Genomic DNA, 17931 nt, shown 5'->3' on the forward strand with positions numbered 1-17931 from the left:
CAACGATTTCACTCTGCTCAACCGCTTGATTAAATACTGTTCCCTTTTATCAACCAATCCACATCCGCAAATTCGATGAAATTTAAGAACATCCACAAAATAGAAAGAGGGCAATGATAGAAATGCAGCGCAAAATTACAGTAAAGAGTTTATTATTCATCAAGAGATGAGGCATCCATTTACTCCTCATCAGCCTGAGCCTTCTGGAAAGCAGCCTTCTTGGAGGCAATCTTGGCATCACGCTGCTTCTTGTTGAGACGCTGGGGACGGCGGTAGGCCTTGGCGGGCTTGCCCTTCTTCTCGGTGGGCTTGGCGGAGGGATCAGCACGGATGGCTTCGTGAGCTTCAGCGTACATATCCTCAACCTTGTCAGAGGTGATACCGTTCTTCAAGAAGGTAGCGAACTGCTTCTTGTAACGTTCCTCATCTTCTTCTTCGAGGTATTCCATGTATTCGGCAACGTGAACACCGTAGATGTAGTTGCGGAGCAATTCATCGTCGTTGGTCTTGCTTTCGATATCGAAACCAGGGAAACGGTTGCCGGAGTGGGGAACAAAGATACCACCATCGGAAGCACCCTTCATGGCACCGAAGACACGGGCACCAGTGGAAGTGCGAGCGAGACCGACATCAAGGAAAGCCTTGAAGGGACGAGGACCTTCCTCGTTGGCTTCGGTCATCTGGATAGTGCCATCGGGTTCAGTGACACCTTCGTACTTGTCGGCAAGACCGAGCTTGGCCAAAGTACGGCGAGCCAACAAGAGACCAGTGGCATAGGCAGCAGCCCAGTTGGTCAAACCACCCTTGATACCGTAGCGGGGAAGTTCGTGAGCATAGGCAGCAGACAAGACGAAGTCACCTTGGAGCTTGGCATAGACGATCTGGCAGATGATGTCCTTGTTGGTGAAACGGACAACCAATCTGTACTTGGGCGAGTTATACTTGTTCTTGGCCTGAACAACAAGTCTCTTACGAGCATAGTAATCAGTCTTGCCCTCTATTTAAACCGTAAAAGAAGAAAAACAGACAGTCAGCCGCCTGTCACGAAATAAAAAAAGAACGCAGTGAACACAGTAACGATGGAACAAGTCAAGATCGGGACCAGGCCGAGGAAACTAATGCCTCAGTTTCCCGTTTTATGATATGGATATTTTGTGTGTTTTTGTTCACCATTGCTACAGGTTCATTGGTCCACAGAAAAAAAGAATCGAATGTAATTACCTCTTCTTCTGCGGTACTTGACCTGGTAGCGCTTGAAGTAGGCCTTGTTCTTCTGTTGCTTCACGAAAGGCTACAGATGATGGATATCAGTAAGTATGAACTGTAAGGGATGGATTGATCCATTGGCAGATTGGATGGATCGATGGATGGACGGGTGTCAGCTTACCATGACGACTCGCTTGATTGATGAAAAGGAAGGATCAACCGTTGTCTGAGGATGCACCTTTTCTTGTGTTGCGAGCTTTGCGGCGATTGAATTTGAAAATTTTCTCGGGCCGCACCACCAACACCAAAAAAGAAAAAAAAAAAAATTGGGAGATTCTCCTCTCTTTGCATCCGCACAGATACTGCTCCGTGCTGTTTATATGATCTTAGCGTATTACAGCTTTTCTGTCTTGAGGGTAGCGGGAGAGGTGGTCGGTAAAAGGACAATTATTTCTTGATGCACTATGCCAAGATTTGTGGCCTTGTAGCATTTTGTTGAGTAACAACAATAATTTGTGGACATCGTGAATATGATAAAGTGGTATATTTCCCACTTGATAGACAATGCCGTTTCATCAGATGGACCTGATATTCATAAAAGCTTTATTTGCTTAAATTCTAAGTCTTAACCGCATAGTGCTTTTGCAACCTGACACTATTTAGCATGAAACAAGCATCACTTCTTTGTGTCCGTTTATTTTGAGGGACATATCGGCTGCTCCCATCAGAACTCATCAAAGCAAGCGATAGGGTTTTGGCACTCAAATGAGACGCTTCATGATATAAAATGCTTCATGCTAGAGCTTGCAGTGTTGCAGTGGAGTTTTCGCTCGTTGCCTTTGCAACTGTGCTCGGTTCGATCTACTTAGAGACCAAATCGGGCATGAATGGCGCCCGGTTTCCTTTGGAGAGAAGGAGAGAGAGACTATATTGTAAATAAATACGCCGCTGCGCAAGATGGGTTTGCCAGTTCATATCGATTTGCAATTCGAGATTTTGGCATTTTTCCACAGGTGTTTCCACCCCACCGCTGGGGGGTCACATGATCCTAATCAAGAGGGTGGATTGAATCGATCGCCATTTCAAAATTTATGCCACTGGTCTTCTTCCAGAATTCAGAGCCCATGGCAGAATCCAACCACGCATCATCGGAAGTCCACGACTCTTCGGACGACGTCGACTTTGTCGATACAGTATCGTCACCGAAACTCAACCCATCTTCCACCCCGGAACCTTCGTCACCGAATCAGATCGAGGATCACGTAAACAATGCAGCGCCCGACTTGCAGAAGGACGCCGTTCAGGAAAACGAAGAAGCAACACCCCAAGTGCAAGCTGATAATACCCCGGATCAGGATGAGGCATTCGAAGCAGCAGATGCAGCAAACGACGAATGGAACGAGAATGGGGATGAGGACGATTTTGGCGATTTCGATACGGAATTCGTGGAAGCCGACGACGATGCATTTGGTGATTTCGATGATTTTGAAGGCGCTGAAACCGTGGATGCCATGGATGACTTTGAAACAGATATACCACCGCCTCCTCCGACGGATGCAGAGAAATATGTAGGTTTATCTTCCATCGAGTTCAATCATGTTGGTGGCCCGCTTGAAACTCACGCAAAGAGGTTTAGGTGACAGTCTTGGAAGAAGCCCCCGATCCGGATACTATTGCCAACTACGTTGAAGGGTATTTAACTGATTTATGGAAGGATTCATCAGAAGAACGGGTAGCATCGCCTTTATCCATGACGGATCATGATCATCATGAAAAGGATATTCTGTGTACAAAATGCAGGTAAGCCTCCTTCTTCCTCGATACAAACAGGCGAAAGAGTCATCCGGGGTTTGTCGAACACTAAACGATCAAACGTTGTGCTAGTGCGGATCTGTGGGAAAAATTATCGCGAGATTCGATCTTTTACAATCCCATCACTGGGGCTCTCGGGCAATTTCAATGGACTCGGTCAGAAACGAATCGTGCTTATTTACGAGCACTGGGCGTGTCGATCAACTATGAGGAAGTAAGCATAGAGCCGTTGGGTTTGCCTTTTGGTAAAAAGATTTGGTGCTGATGCATTCGACTGCTTTTAGAAATCCAGTTTAAGCAGCGGATCATTGTCGAATTGCTCTTCCCCCGTAGCAGGATACCGTTCGAGCAACAAACGACCGCAATCCAACTATCTCGAGTCCAAATCGAACAATTCATCCGGCGTGTCACTCCATGAAGAGAGAAAATCGTCTCCCAACGGCCATTTGCGCTCAGCTTCGTTATCAGGCATGGCGGTATCAGCAGGCAAGGCAAGGCCGTTTGAACAAGAGAAAAAGGCAGTGGAACCTGAAGCCGAATTAGATATTGATATTGCCAAAGCTTACTGTGAACTCACTGAAGGTAAAGTGGCAAGATACTCAAATTTGTATGTAGAGCTTCTTGTTTTTCTTACTGAAATTACAGAAACCATTCGTGTTTTCCCGGATGTGAAATTAACGGCCATGATTGGAGAATTAACACGGTTACAACGCCAAGCAACGGAATACCTAGGTTATTTGCTGGATCAACGAGAGCAGTTATTGATGGATGCGGAAACATACAACGACCTGATCAGCTGTATCGTTGGTCACGCTCAACGACTGCGGGAACAAAGTGTCAATAAAGACGCCAGTCCAGCCATGGTCAGCAAAAAGAAAAAGAGCGGCGCATTTTCCGGGATGATGCGACGCAAACAGAACAGCAGTATACCAGGTTACAGTGCTTCCATGGGTGGAGGGGTGGTCGGTATCCAACAACCCGGTCAACCCACGAACAAAACCCCCACCAACCCGATAACAGAAGGACGACGATCGATGTAGATAATAGACACCTCAGTACTCGTTTTCTTTTTCTTATGTTCCTATTTTCTTCTGTAGCTTTCTTTCCTTCCAAAATATACCAGTTTAACTTGTTATTATTATGCAGAAGTTGTTCTTTCTGCTTATTTCTAGTATCTCCACAATAAAAACCGAACCCCATTTGTACGTATCATCACTTTTGACGATTCAAACCATCATTATTGTTGTAGTAAAAAGATATAAATATATACAGATAGAAGCAGAATCATTGCGATAAAACCTGAGGAGGATATTTTTCAAAAAACGAAGTTAGGATTTATATCGGTCTTGCTCGATAGCCGCCATTTGTTGCCGTAACTGCATGATTTGCATATTCACTTCCCGTTGAGCGTGGTCCAGACGTTCCAATTCTTCCTGTTCCAATTGTACGCTAAACTGAGGAACGGTTGGATTATCTTTGTTGGGTTTTTTGGCGGGTAAATTGGAAGTGAGCGCATTGTGTTCGGATAATATCTGGTAAAACTGTTCGGTGGGTTCATTAAATATCTATAAATAAAAAAAACCAGGACATCAGTTTTTAGATAATTTTGACGACAGGAACTTTTTCCATGGTTACCAATTCATCATAGATAAAGCTAGAGACGGGTCTATCTGCAGGCCAAGGTTTGCCACTGGGATCATCTTCGTAAGGATGAAGCCGTAAATGGTGGTATAATGTAACAGGCTTCTCGCTTGTGACGGCTTGAAAATGGATCTTGATCATGATCTCAAATTCACCCCACCCGGTTTCAGACACCTCAAAAGGAGGCTGTTCAACAGCTACAAATCTCACTTGTAAGTAGACCCAATGACCGATACAGAGACTATCGGACTTACTGCGTAAGGGATTGGCATAAGTTTCGTGTAATTTGAAGACGACCTTTTTGATATAGTAGCTTAAATCTTCATTGTTGATGCCTCGAACCATGACCGTCCATTTGTGTGTATGGTCCGAATCCGCCGCCTTTTTGCCGGTCAGTGGCATGGCAATATTGCCAAAATAAAAAGGTCGAGTGACGCTAATGCCTTTAATTCGCTTGTTAGATGACATGTGGATAGATCTTGAACAAGGTTAAAAAGGGACAGAGCCTGCCTGAGATGCCGCCATAAAAAAACGTCGTCACGCTGTGCCATGGCTCCGAGTGCAAAAAGATCAAAATCACCCGCTCCCACGTCCATCATCACAACGAAAGTTTTCCCATGTGAGATAAATATACAAATATAGCCAATTCAATCTATTAAACCTTATGAATGTATTTAGACGCATTATTATAGTGATTTTGGTGCTAATTGAGGTGTAGTGTTTAAGCAGCCAGACCAAAGCTGTCAACAATCATGGTGTTCAGTGTATTCACCCAGTCTTGCGCATGACCTTGTGGATCTTCAAGCGTGTATGATTTTTCGGGCTTCAATTCCAGTAGTTTTGTCAGTTTTATCTATCACAACACCATAATACAGACTGAGTAGAGATGTGCTTACCGTGTTGATGCAGAATACCGATTTGCCTTTTAACTCTGGAAGAAGTCGCGAAGTCCAAGGTATTTCGCATCGAAACCGGCCTCCGGATCCATCGAGTGATTCCTTGTTCTCATCAAAATATAGTAAGCGAGGTTTGTCTGTCAGGATCAGGAACCGTTTTTTATGCAACAGACCCCGCCTTCGAATCATGCGGCTAGCTCGTAGTATCGATTCATTAGGGTATAAAGCGGCCGTCCTTTTATTCTGCAGTTAGGCGAAAAACATGATTCACATTGACGGAAAATAGTCCAACTCTCACATCAGTCTGTATACGATTACCAAGGATTATTCAAATCGTCGCGAGGACGATCAGAGGTGGAGCTTCGTGTCACAGAAGATTGATCCAATGATGCTCGTGCAGGACTGTAAGAACCATCGTATGGCGTGGAATGTGATCGTCGATTGTCTGGCATGCCTGGCTCTGAAGCATAATTGTCGGTCATATTCATTTTGGGCTCTGGATTGGATTGCGGCGCGGCCGCATCACTGAAAGGATTCTCTTCTCCAAACCAAATGTCCATATCATTGTCATCCTCGATTTCTGGCGCCGGAGGATGCTTTCGCAATTCTTCTGCCAACTGCTCCTTCAAAGGAGGCGCCTGACTCTCGAATAATGTATCCCATGGCACACCTTCAAAGAAAGGGTGTTGTTTCAAGAGATCGATATTACCCGCTCCCAATCGTTGACTGGCTTCAGGCACCAGTAGTTTCTCTACCAGATCACGAGCGACCGGTGGGAATTCTTCAGGAAACGTATAGTCTAAATTTTTGATCTTTTGAAAAATGAGATAATCCGTCGCGGCCTTGAATGGCGATTTGCCGGAAATCATTTGAAAAATGACACATCCCAAAGCCCATAAGTCGGCCCTAAATGCAATAACAAAAGAAATCCATCAGTGAGCTCTCTCTGTCTACCAGTCCGTCATTGCTGATTTTTACTCTTTAGAAGTTGGATCACTGCGCAACAATTCGGGCGAGACGTATTCTGCCGTACCGACAAACGATCGTGCATTGGCTGCCAAAGAAAGGAAAGCGAAATAGTCAGTATTTTTGTTCAACCCATGATCAACACAGTTTTACTTACACTGGGAAGGTGTTTCTTCCTGATTGTCCTGCAGAATTTTCGCCGAACCGAAATCCGTGATTTTGATGTGCATATGCTCGTCAAAAAGAATGCTATTTGGCACAAGGTTAATTGAGAGGTGCAGCGTGGTTTGCGCAAAACAAACACAATTACTTTTCAGGCTTAATATCTCTATTTAGTAAAAGAAGTTAGATTCCCAGTAGCGTCCAGAAGGGCAAAGCCCATGGTATTGTACTAGTTGTAGTTCGTTTTACCTGTGCACAACGCCTTTACTGTGAATATGTTCCAGGGCCAGGACAATTTCAGCCGCATAAAATCGGGCCGTTTCTAGGCTAAATGGAGCCAGCTGAATAGGAAAATGGATCAGTCAAAACCTTTTTGCTTTTGTGAATTCAAGCGCTCAACACTTACTCTTCGGATATAAGTATACAGTTCGCCGTTAGGAGCAAGATCGAGTACATAGTCTAAGGTGAAAAAGAGTAAGTGACCCTGGAAGGGCGGTACCGGTCTGTATCCAAAAGACGTACATAAACTGCGGTTATCTTTAAAGGTCCAGTACAGCTTGACAATGCCGGGATGGTTCATGCGAGACAAAGCATCACGTTCAATCATGACATATTTGACCTTGTCATTTTTCACAATGTGGGCCTTGTCAAGTTTCTTGATAGCATACTGTTTGTCCGTCTTTTTATCGCGAGCCAACAGAACCTATGTTATCCAAAACATGCCATTCTCGGACAGTGAGCATTATTATTTTATGCGACCATTGGCTGTTTTCTTACGCACCGTTGAATAGCTGCCTTCTCCCAGAACATCACCGTAGGTGAAATCGCCTACAGAGCGTCGATGGTGGAACAATGGATGCGATGGGTCGTCGATGTTGGTGACATTGGTTGGAGGCTGAGGCGGGCCGGTTGGTGACGTGGACCTATTGGTTGGTTCGTCTTGGGATGGTTGGGACATGAACTGCACTGACGAAGAATAACGTTTTTTCGCGGTCGGCTGGGAATCAAGTGCTAGGGAGGCAAAGGAAACGGAACAAAAGAATCGTTCTCCGCTCCTCTTCCAGCGAAAAAACAGAACGAGCTGTGACTCGTGCCCCGTTGATCTGGTTATTGAACACTTTTAGAATAAAAAAGAACAATTTAATCAAGACGAGGAACAATCCCTGGCACATGGATCTTTACTAATTATCAATGTGTGCCCGTGATTATGATAGTTACCATTGTTGTCGGTTCTTTTTCGACAGGAAATAAAGGAGAGGAGAGGAGACGTACTTGGTGTGAAGCAAAGCTTCCCTGTGCACAAGGCCTTGAAAACTGGATGTTTGTAGGTTACAAGGAAAACACGCTACATTAAAAAAGATGCTCTCTTATAAGAAGAGACAAATGATCATACTTTATCCATAGTTGCACACACATGAACGAAGTTTATATCTGATTCGACTTCAGTGGGCAATTTTTGCCACGACTGTTTGTTTGTCGATTGTATCCTTGGCCGCAGCGGCTGCCTCATAATGTTTGTCACAAGGCTGTTCAGTTCCTAAGCGAGTTTATTTCGATTTTTCTGTAAAAGGAACCCACGTTAAAAAATAGCGAAGATGCAGTTCCTTGAAAGGTTCTTGCGTTGAAAGATTCATTGATATGCGTGCTACGTATAAGTCTGTAAAAGGACATTGTAAAAGAATGAACAAAAACACTAGATTCATATGGGTTCTCTAAAGAAAAGTTTGGGGTTCATCCTGGTAAATAGGCAACATTTTGGTAGATAGCTGACCACGATGGTAGATAATATACCTCCAGGGAAGTAGGAGCATGGCTTCAACAAAACTACGAAGACCAGAATAAATGCCGCACTCCTTGCAAGAAGCTTTGTACCCATTCGTTGCCGAGAAGCGTACATTAAAACGGTGAATGCAGCTACCAAGCAACAAGAAAATGAGAGTTGTCACGATTGGGAACTCAACATGAAAAGGAACCAATACAAGATAATTTTCTCAATGAAGAGCCTTATTTTGCATGGAGCCCCACGTCTCATGGCAAGTCATGATTGTTGGCCGTACCTTTGAGCGAAAGAGCGAAGCAATAAGGAGAGATCAAGCTGCTGGAAGAAGTCTGAAGAACAGTCCAATCAACGAGTAAGAGGGCTATAAAAGACCAAAAACAAAGACCACTTCTTTGAAATTTAATGATCTCAAGTCATACGCTCTTCTTATGATAAATGTCATCGCGAGTCCTTTGGGAAAAGATTTCTCGCCCAAATCATTAGGAAACTGATGAAGCACGGCCATCAAACAAATGCATCAAAAGAATTGTATTTGCAAATGAGTTGCTTATTCTTGTTCTTCTCTTATCTGTTCATACTGTAATTGGAAATAATGCTCCATAACAAGTATCTTTTTACAGAAGAAAGCTACAGCGAGGCCGATTTCATTATCAACTCTGCATGGTCCAACCTAGGAGAACCTCTTTCGCAAGAAGAATGAGCCAACTAATTTTACCAAAAATTTGACATGAAGATGTTACCGATTTTTTCCTTGGTTCAATAATATAACACCCCTTTCCTGGATTGATTAGCGTTTCCACTATATTCATGGCCGCTTACGATAATTTCTCTGGTCGAGATGTTATTTTTTCTTTCGCTTTGTTTGAGTGGAAAAAGAAACCTTCGAGCCTGAGATGATCGGACCTTAATTTGAGTGGCGATTTCCCCTTGATGCAACAATAAGGGCGCGCGCTGCCTCATTCACAGAGTCATGCAACCTTTGCCATTAAAAATCTTTCGTGTGTGTGTTATGCAGTTCATACGTCATGCATCTGGCCAGTCACAAAACTGCGCAGCACTTTTGCCATGACATGCAAGTGTTCATTGACACCACACGTTTTTCTTTGTGTACAATCTCGCATTGCATCTTAAGGGCCAGGATAAGGTAAATGACACATCGTTTTCTTTGCAATGTAATGGCTTACTTATTTCCTTTTCTGTCTTTTCAGCCCATTCACTCTTTCTGGCTCTTTAACTCGGAACGCTATACGACTTCTTGGAAATATCGATACCAACAAGAAGGGCTCATCCAAAGGCACCTTTCTTAAGAAGTTCATGGAGCAAGCGCAATCAGGTGATTTAGGTGACGACAATCGCCCTTTGTTCAAAACGCAGAGCAAGCAGACTTCCTTGCCGAGTCTTGTTCAGAAACGCCGGATCCTCGATAGGCACAGAGCGATTATTATCCATGGATGCATTCAACATCGAAGAGCTTTATTCAGACGACTGCTACTGCCGTCTGATACCATTCTTTGTGAAAGAGTACCGTGAATCATTTGGCACCATCATCGGCCGGTTCGGTAGGAGTTGCATTTCAAATGACAACAAAATAGCTATTTCAAAAGATAAACTGGTTGTTTATATCATTGCAATGTTCCTTTGCTGAAGCGATTCATTTATTTATAAATTGGCTATGAATAATGTCATCGATCTATCAGATGATTCGGAGGAGTCTCACTTGGCCCAAGTTGTTCCAGAAACGCGAAATGCCATCAAAAGCATGCTACACAAGGCGCCTGATGAGGAAGAAGAAGCCGAGACGCAATGCGAAATTTGAAAAAGATCATTCAAAAGGTAAGTAGGCCGCAACATAGAGTGAGTGGCAGCTCAAACTCAATTTGTCGTTTTAGTTCAAGCGGCTGAAAGACGAGAATCGGTTCCTCGACGAAGTGATCGAAGAGATTAATGGAGCAGAATCATCAAATTCGTTCCATCAAAAAGGATTTATCTGCAAATGTGAGCTTATCATTCATCCTATAATCTGGATCTCATTTAGTTACAGTATTTATTATTCATTTAGCTTGGGAAACAATGCTCGATGACCTCTGCCTTTTTATGGAAGCAGGCTGCAGTAAGCGGGATCTCATCTCAAACTCTATGGGCCAATCTTGGAGATCTGTTTCGCGGCAGTGGCTGCGGAATAACTTTGGTAAACTATTTTTTTTTTGTCAAGCCGGCAGGTTTGCCACACGATCTTTTCATACCTCTTTCTCTTTCAGCTATCAATCGTGAATATATCGTATTCCCGCTATTTTTCCTCATTAATTAAATTAATTAATTTAATTATACGAATTACGCACATTTAGCTATGTTTTACGCAGTCTCGAAACAGGTGCTATTTTTTTTTATCACCAATAACCAGACGGGCTTGTGTACCAGAGCAACCTGAACCATTTCTTGATACCTCAATGAGAAGAAAATGAAAAACAGTAATGCTTTGGAGATCGCTCACTTTATATGCAGACGCAAATGATCACACTTTGTCCACTGCTTGTACACACTTTAAACAGAGCGTAATTTTTACTGAACCCTGTATCGTTTCGATATATCACTTTGTTTATGATAGCTGCGTTGGTAGTATGACTTTGTCTCTTCCATCTTCTCAAAATACAGAACGCTGAAGTACATGGACCCCAACTAGGGTCGGGATTTATGGTTCGTGTTGTGTTTGGAGTCTACGAAGTGAGGGATTAGTAGTAACAAAATAAAAACAATAGTGAATCCTGTGAGACTCCTTTTATTCTCGAGAGACTGATACTTAAAAGGTAGGAAAAAAGAATAAATTCTCGTCAGTGGAATAAGTATAAGGTATGTCTTTTATACTAGATGGGTATTTTTAGATGTGATATGATCCATGACAGAATAAAGTGTGTTTTCCGTGTTGCTTAGTCAATGATCGGTTTTCCATACTGCTTAGATAATGATTGATAATGATTATTTTTCCATAAAGATGAAGGGAAAGAATATAGATGCAGATAAACTAATAATAGTCTGTATTTGCGGTATGGGTTTGGATGTGAGGTTGATTCATATAAGAGAAAATGGGAAATGATCGGATATGTAAATCAGACGTGTTTGACGTGACATAATGACATGATCCGATTCGTATAGTGATTATAGAATTATTGGTAATTGTTCTCTCTTGTGGATCGGGTGATATGGATTAATCATGGATGACTAAGTGATATTATGGGGTGGTATCATCTGGATGAGAGGTAGGATGGTATATTGATATGTACAAATACGATAGTTCGGAGCCACTCTGCCTATCACCATTTCATCTTCCTCCTACTTTGCTGGGACATCCTTTCTTTGGTGTATTACCCGATCGCACTAGTTTTCATCTGAACCGCATTAAGCCCGACCAAAGGCAAGAAGACTGTCAGCCAGCAGTTTGTCATTGTTCGTCACCATTGCCACCATTTGCTCCCTGGTGTGTCGAAGCCACCATGGAAGATCATATCGGTGAGACCAGTGCAGTCGCTATTATTCTTCTGTTTGTTTCCTTTGGTACCGTCATCCTCGGTAAGATCATTTTCAATGTGTACTTTCGTAATCCGTCCTCGCCTTGGTATCGGTAGTCACGTTTCTGGACTGCTTCGAGGCATTGGCTTTCATATCCAAGCACGGTATCCAAGAACTCAAAGTCATTGAGAAGTATTGACACCAGTGACGATGAAGAAGCCATTATTACGTGTTCTTTAGAAGACATCGTAACGGACCAATACACTCCCCAGAAAATCAGTCCTGTATGTTCTCATATTTCCTAATTCAATGAATTGAGAATGTTTTGAGGATGCCCTAGCCCACAAACCCATTTAATCGGATATCAATAAAAGTTAGCATCTGTTCGACAATACGTAAAGCATGCCTATGTGTGCATAACGTTGTTAAAAGGAAAAACAGTGGGAACAAGAATATTTATAAAAGAAACAGAGAATGAAAGATATATACAATAGATATTTAACAAATAAAGAACGTTCTGATTGATATAAGAAAAAAAGGAAACATAATAGAAGTGATGATTACAATTTGTTCTCAGAAGCTTCATTGTATGGGTCCACCCAAAGTTTTTTTTCCAGCAAGTACACTGTTGACTGCTGCTTCGCGCTGAATCGGCCCATGTCCATCTTTTTCCTTCAGCTTTCTGCAGATCGAGTTTTCAAATTCATACACAATTTCTAAACCAGAAAAAGTTCTCGTCAATATAAAATAGTCTAAAATGGTTATTCCTTTTTCTACACACTTTCAATCTTCGCAAATGATTCACATATACAACAACCTTACCGTCTTTCACATCTTTAACATAACAGGGTACATCCATCTCTTCGCACTTTTCAACAACGCACCACTCTTCTAAGGCGATTCTGAGCGTGTAAATTTCGGCTTGCAAATCTTGACATATCACGAAAGGTAGCATAAATTCATATGCTTCTTTGTAGCTGACATTGGTGTGCTTTATATGATATTTCGGACAAATATTATTATAGGACACATATACCATATATAGTAATTCATTTTTAAACTCAGATTAAATTTTAGATATTTAATTAATTTTTAATTTTTTAATAATACAGTAGGTGTTATTTCATCAATTATTATTTTATTTTCAAAAGTTTTATCTATTGTTTTTCTTTTTTTTTCTTTTCTTTTTATCTTTATTATATGTTTTAAATTCATAAACTTTCTTTAATTGTTTTTTCGAACTATTTTTTTTCATATAAATTTTATAACATCCCTCTTTTTGTTTTATTTTATATTCACATAAATCATATTTTTTCATATCTTTAATAAATATACTTCTTTTAATATTATATTTATATTTGTCATCTATAATCATATCATATATATCATCCATCTTTTTTTTTAATTATTAGATTTTTCAATTATTATATCCTTTCCAACAATTAGTATAAATAATAGTACCTTTTTTAACATATTTCTTTATAATTTTATCAATATTATTTATATTTCTTTTTTGAATTGGGTAATAAAAATGTTTTTTGATTTTGATGTTTAATTTTATTTTTTAATATACTTCTTTTAATACCACTAATAACTCATGCACCTTCAACTTTATGACCTCTATTATATTTATTTTTTCCAATTTTAGTTTCATCAATTTCAATTATTTTATTTCTTCCTCCAATTTTTATATTTTTATTAAAATTAATTTTATTTTTTTAAATATATTCTAAAAATTTTATGATATAAACTTACAGTATTTGGATTTATTTGTAAAGTAACAATAATACTAGTTGCTGGCATTTTTAAAAGATAATAATTTAATATATGTAATTGAATATTTAATGGTAATTTCATTTTAGAAAATATTGTACCTGTTAAAGGTGAAAATGATTTTCTACATTTATAATTTTTACAAATATATAATTTTTTATTTATATATAATTTTGTATTCTTATCACAAACTTTACATTTTTTTATTTTATTAATATAGTTATTATTAATTAAATAACATAAAACTTTGTCTTCATTATTAAAAATATCTTTTAAATTTATATAGGGTTCTGTAAACATATCCGCAGTAATTTTTATTATTAGCAAAAATTCAATTTTTAGTTTTTTTTAATTTTTTCAATAATTGAGTTTAAAATTATATCGGAGTTTAAATCATAGAATCTGTATGTTATCTTAATAATTGTCCGATATTTCAGATGGATGAGACTTGCCACAACCGTCTTTCTCTTATTGTAATAGTATTTAGCTCAGGCAGCCTTCTTCCTATACTCTGCAATGCAAAGATCTGGTGTCTTGGGATGGCGGTCCAAAACAACTTGCAAGTCCAGTTTAAACTCTGTAGCCTCACATTTCAAAAACAGGCTTTGTGTCTCCTTCCTTTTAAAATAATGAGTATAAACAAGAACCACCAAGGGAGATGAAAGGAGAAAACACTTATCAGAGCAATCTACAGCCACTGCCTTGGAAGAGACTCTCTAAGATGGAAGCATGGAGCTTAATATTGAAATCTGCCTCACTACAGCCTCCATTTGTAAATAGATACTTGTTGTATAGCATTGCTTCTAAGCTAAATGAGTAATAAGATAAGTAAAAAGAGATCCAAATAATGGGAAGTTGGGAAGAACGAGATACTCACATCTGCAAGTATATTCTCTTTAAGTATGCATTTGACGAGCGTGCTTCATCAACCTCTTTGACCACTTTGGCCAGAAATCGGTCCTCATTCTCCTCTCGCTTGAACTAAAAAAGACAAATAAGTTTTCAACTGTCTGTTACTCTATAATGCAGCCTACTTACCTTTCTGATTATTCTCTCAAAAACTTCGCATTGAGAATTCACTTCCTCTTCCTCAGCAATTGACTTATGCAGCATGTCTTTGATGGCATTTTGAGTTTTTGGAGTAACTTGGGCCAAGTGAGAACCCTCCGAATCATCCGACAGATCAAGGATATTATTCATTGTCAATCTATAAATAATGAATTGCTTCAATAATGGAACATTCGCCGATAATACAATACATTCAACTTACGTTTTAAAGTAACTATTTTTAGAATTATCGGAAGTAAAGCTCCTTCCGAACCTGCCGACAATGGTGCCAAAGGATTCATGATACCCTTCCAGAAAGAATAGGACAAATATTATTATAGAATACAGATACCATATATGGTAATTTATTTTTAATCTCATCTACAATATTTTTTATTATTATAGAATTTTTATTATTTAAAAATTTTAAAATTAAATAATTATAAAGCATTTTAAAAATACAATTCAATAATAATTTTAATCTTATGAAGAACAGCCACTACCCTCAGAACGTATCATGAATGTTGACAACCACACAACATCATGATACCACACCCATAGACAAGTAGCAACACTTCGTTTATACTATCCACGTCAGCGCCTCCTCTGACCATTTTAATTATTTAGTGATACAGCTAATTTTATAATGACACAATAATTTATTTTTTATAATTTTTTAAATTAGAATAAAAAATATTGAATTTTTGTATCTTTAGATATTATATATATTTTTTTAATATATTATATTATATTATAATGATAACGATAGTTTCTCTATAATAAAATATATTTATTATATAATATTCTTTGTTTATTTATATAATAACTAATATATTTAAAAAATTAGATATAAAAAGAGTTTATCTCATTTATCTCTATTTTTTTGGATTTTATATTTATATTTATATTTGAAGTTAAAAAAGATTAATTATTATAATTTATTTTATTAAATATATTAATTAACTATAATAATTATATATATAATTTATATTATTTGATAAAAAGTCATAGTGGAGCATCTATTATAATTAATTTAAATCTTAATTAAATAGATAATAGCTCTTATTATTTTTTTTAATTTTTTTTAATTTTTAATTTTTCATCTTTTCTTTTTTATATATTCATAATTTAACTTATACATAATAATATCATAAATAATATAATATTTTATTTTTTATTTACAGTATAAGTTAATTCAATTTTTAATTAATTTAAATATTTAAAAAATTATAATTAATGAGGAACTATTGTTATCATTATAATATAATATAATATTTAAAAAATATATATTATATTTTAAAGATATAAAATTTATTATTTTTTATATCTGATTTAAAAATTAAAATAAAAATATATTATTATGTCATTAAATTATTAATTATATCAAAAACTAAAAAAAAAGGTCAGTGGGGGTGTCTGACGTGGGTAGCATAAACGAAGTGTTGCTACTTGTCTATGGGTGTGGTATCATGATGTTGTGAGGTCGTCAACATTCATGATACGTTCTGAGGGTAGTGGCTGTTCCTCTTAGCTAATAGACTGGCAAAATTAAAAATAAAATAATTTTTTATTTTTTATTTTCAGTCATTAGATTGTTTTTAAAAAGAAAAAAATAATAATAAAGAAGCTATCGGGCGATTGACAGATAAGAGGAACTATTGTTATCATTATAATATAATATAATATTTAAAAAATATATATTATATTTTAAAGATATAAAATTTATTATTTTTTATATCTGATTTAAAAATTAAAATAAAAATATATTATTATGTCATTAAATTATTAATTGTATCAAAAACTAAAAAAAAAGGTCAGTGGGGGTGTCTGACGTGGGTAGCATAAACGAAGTGTTGCTACTTATCTATGGGTGTGATATCATGATGTTGTGAGGTCGTCAACATTCATGATACGTTCTGAGGGTAGTGGCTGTTCCTCAATAGTAAATTATTAGACTTTTTAATTTTCAATTTCAGTTTTAAATTAATTTGCCTGAGTTTAAAATATAAAATCTGTGTGTTATAATAATAATTGTCCAAAAAATGTATCGGATGATAGATACTAGCAGAAAAGGAATAAGTAAGCCATTATATTAACAAAATAACATGTTATTACATTATTCTTGGGTCTTTTTGCTGCTCTTGTGCTTGATTCTGCATTACTTTGGAGGCTTATGCCAGCAGCTTTATCTCTAGCGAGATTGTTCTTTTCTTTTTCTGCTAGATAATGCCAATATTCGAGCATTGGAACCAACTGAAGAGCCTAACTCAGAAAGTAAGTCTTGGTTTAATAAACAGTTCATCAAGTCACTTACTCTGTACTGGTTCATCTTCATGTTAATCGCCCACTGGTGAAACGCAACATCTTCATGAAACTTGGCAGCTGCATTCACTACCGCGATATAATCTTCTTCCGCCATTTCCTTCATGGCAATTGTGTATGATCCTTCGCGAAAAAAATTTGGGCATCCGTTCTGATCTTGGTAGTTATTTTCTAACCATGCTTGTGCATCCCTGTACATAGAGTATTAGTTTTCTTGTCATCTGCCTATTCAAAGCTGGCTTTTTACCAAATGGGAGCTCGACATTTGCTCCATGTCTTCATGTTTGAAATGGAAGGTGCGACTTATTGATATTGAGCACGACCGAAAAGAGTGCTGGTCTACGATTACCGCATGTCAAGTTGCTGCGTGGTTTGTGACGGTAACATTATGTCAACTGCAAAAGCATAGTACACGTCAGGCCACACAAAAGGCTTTGAAGGCAAGATTAAATGGCTGTGAATCAGCCAATGCACAGAATGCCCTTGATGCATTCAGGGGTTCGGGGAAGCCGCCAGTTTTAAATTGAGGTCCCGACTGCCGGTTTTGAAGACTTTCTCACAAAAAAGGAAATAAATCGTGTAACCGGGAAACAGTCTCGACCAGGAAATCATTGTAATTGGCCATGGTTACTGTAGAAACGTTGTCGACCAGCCTGAAACGTTACCCGACCAAGGAAGCAGGCGTTAAATTATTCAATCAAGTGATTCTCCTGTATCTTGGAATCAAAGGGAAAATACCTTTATGGTGGAAAAACGCTACTATCAGATCGTCTATCTTTTAATGAATGGTTACTTTTCTTATTGCATTTTTACTATCAACTG

The 17931-nt window shown here is 38.3% G+C and overlaps 8 protein-coding genes across 8 annotated transcripts; 3 read left to right on the plus strand and 5 right to left on the minus strand.

Annotated features, from left to right (window-relative positions):
- Window positions 1–1416, minus strand: BYT42DRAFT_581389 (uncharacterized protein). The gene is made up of 3 exons (XM_051569610.1): window positions 1388–1416; window positions 1222–1291; window positions 1–997 (listed from the first exon to the last, which is right to left on the minus strand). Exons 1-3 carry the CDS (start codon window positions 1388–1390, stop codon window positions 180–182), a joined length of 891 nt encoding a protein of 296 aa, XP_051420754.1. The 5' UTR covers window positions 1391–1416; the 3' UTR covers window positions 1–179.
- An 896-nt stretch (window positions 1417–2312) lies between these two features.
- BYT42DRAFT_581391 (uncharacterized protein) lies at window positions 2313–4228 on the plus strand. Its single transcript, XM_051569611.1, has 5 exons — window positions 2313–2774; window positions 2843–3006; window positions 3091–3232; window positions 3303–3600; window positions 3664–4228. The coding sequence occupies exons 1-5, from the start codon at window positions 2331–2333 to the stop codon at window positions 4056–4058; spliced, it is 1443 nt and encodes a 480-aa protein (XP_051420755.1). The 5' UTR covers window positions 2313–2330; the 3' UTR covers window positions 4059–4228.
- Window positions 4229–4346: 118 nt separating this feature from the next.
- BYT42DRAFT_501219 (yeats family-domain-containing protein) lies at window positions 4347–5127 on the minus strand (the record flags this gene model as incomplete). The annotated part of the gene is made up of 3 exons (XM_051564754.1): window positions 4347–4583; window positions 4654–4856; window positions 4914–5127. The coding sequence occupies 3 exons, from the start codon at window positions 5125–5127 to the stop codon at window positions 4347–4349; spliced, it is 654 nt and encodes a 217-aa protein (XP_051420756.1).
- A 181-nt stretch (window positions 5128–5308) lies between these two features.
- BYT42DRAFT_80675 (PH domain-containing protein) lies at window positions 5309–5838 on the minus strand. The gene is made up of 2 exons (XM_051572841.1): window positions 5556–5838; window positions 5309–5482 (listed from the first exon to the last, which is right to left on the minus strand). Exons 1-2 carry the CDS (start codon window positions 5742–5744, stop codon window positions 5381–5383), a joined length of 291 nt encoding a protein of 96 aa, XP_051420757.1. The 5' UTR covers window positions 5745–5838; the 3' UTR covers window positions 5309–5380.
- A 31-nt stretch (window positions 5839–5869) lies between these two features.
- BYT42DRAFT_548570 (kinase-like domain-containing protein) lies at window positions 5870–7641 on the minus strand (the record flags this gene model as incomplete). The annotated part of the gene is made up of 8 exons (XM_051566021.1): window positions 5870–6461; window positions 6534–6609; window positions 6679–6770; window positions 6832–6849; window positions 6933–7024; window positions 7090–7142; window positions 7206–7386; window positions 7465–7641. The coding sequence occupies 8 exons, from the start codon at window positions 7639–7641 to the stop codon at window positions 5870–5872; spliced, it is 1281 nt and encodes a 426-aa protein (XP_051420758.1).
- Window positions 7642–9949: 2308 nt separating this feature from the next.
- Window positions 9950–10853, plus strand: BYT42DRAFT_80810 (uncharacterized protein). The gene is made up of 5 exons (XM_051572842.1): window positions 9950–10022; window positions 10161–10296; window positions 10353–10458; window positions 10523–10651; window positions 10722–10853. Exons 2-5 carry the CDS (start codon window positions 10267–10269, stop codon window positions 10769–10771), a joined length of 315 nt encoding a protein of 104 aa, XP_051420759.1. The 5' UTR covers window positions 9950–10022; window positions 10161–10266; the 3' UTR covers window positions 10772–10853.
- Window positions 10854–11735: 882 nt separating this feature from the next.
- Window positions 11736–12166, plus strand: BYT42DRAFT_548571 (uncharacterized protein; the record flags this gene model as incomplete). Its single annotated transcript, XM_051566022.1, has 2 exons — window positions 11736–12027; window positions 12084–12166. 2 exons carry the CDS (start codon window positions 11736–11738, stop codon window positions 12164–12166), a joined length of 375 nt encoding a protein of 124 aa, XP_051420760.1.
- Window positions 12167–14613: 2447 nt separating this feature from the next.
- On the minus strand, window positions 14614–17215 carry BYT42DRAFT_616823 (uncharacterized protein; the record flags this gene model as incomplete). Its single annotated transcript, XM_051572115.1, has 5 exons — window positions 14614–14721; window positions 14779–14947; window positions 15011–15095; window positions 16950–17049; window positions 17102–17215. 5 exons carry the CDS (start codon window positions 17213–17215, stop codon window positions 14614–14616), a joined length of 576 nt encoding a protein of 191 aa, XP_051420761.1.
- Between the last annotated feature and the right edge of the window lie 716 nt (window positions 17216–17931).

This window comes from Radiomyces spectabilis (assembly GCF_025331425.1).
Source record: "Radiomyces spectabilis strain NRRL 2753 chromosome Unknown BYT42scaffold_11, whole genome shotgun sequence".
Taxonomy (NCBI): domain Eukaryota; kingdom Fungi; phylum Mucoromycota; class Mucoromycetes; order Mucorales; family Radiomycetaceae; genus Radiomyces; species Radiomyces spectabilis.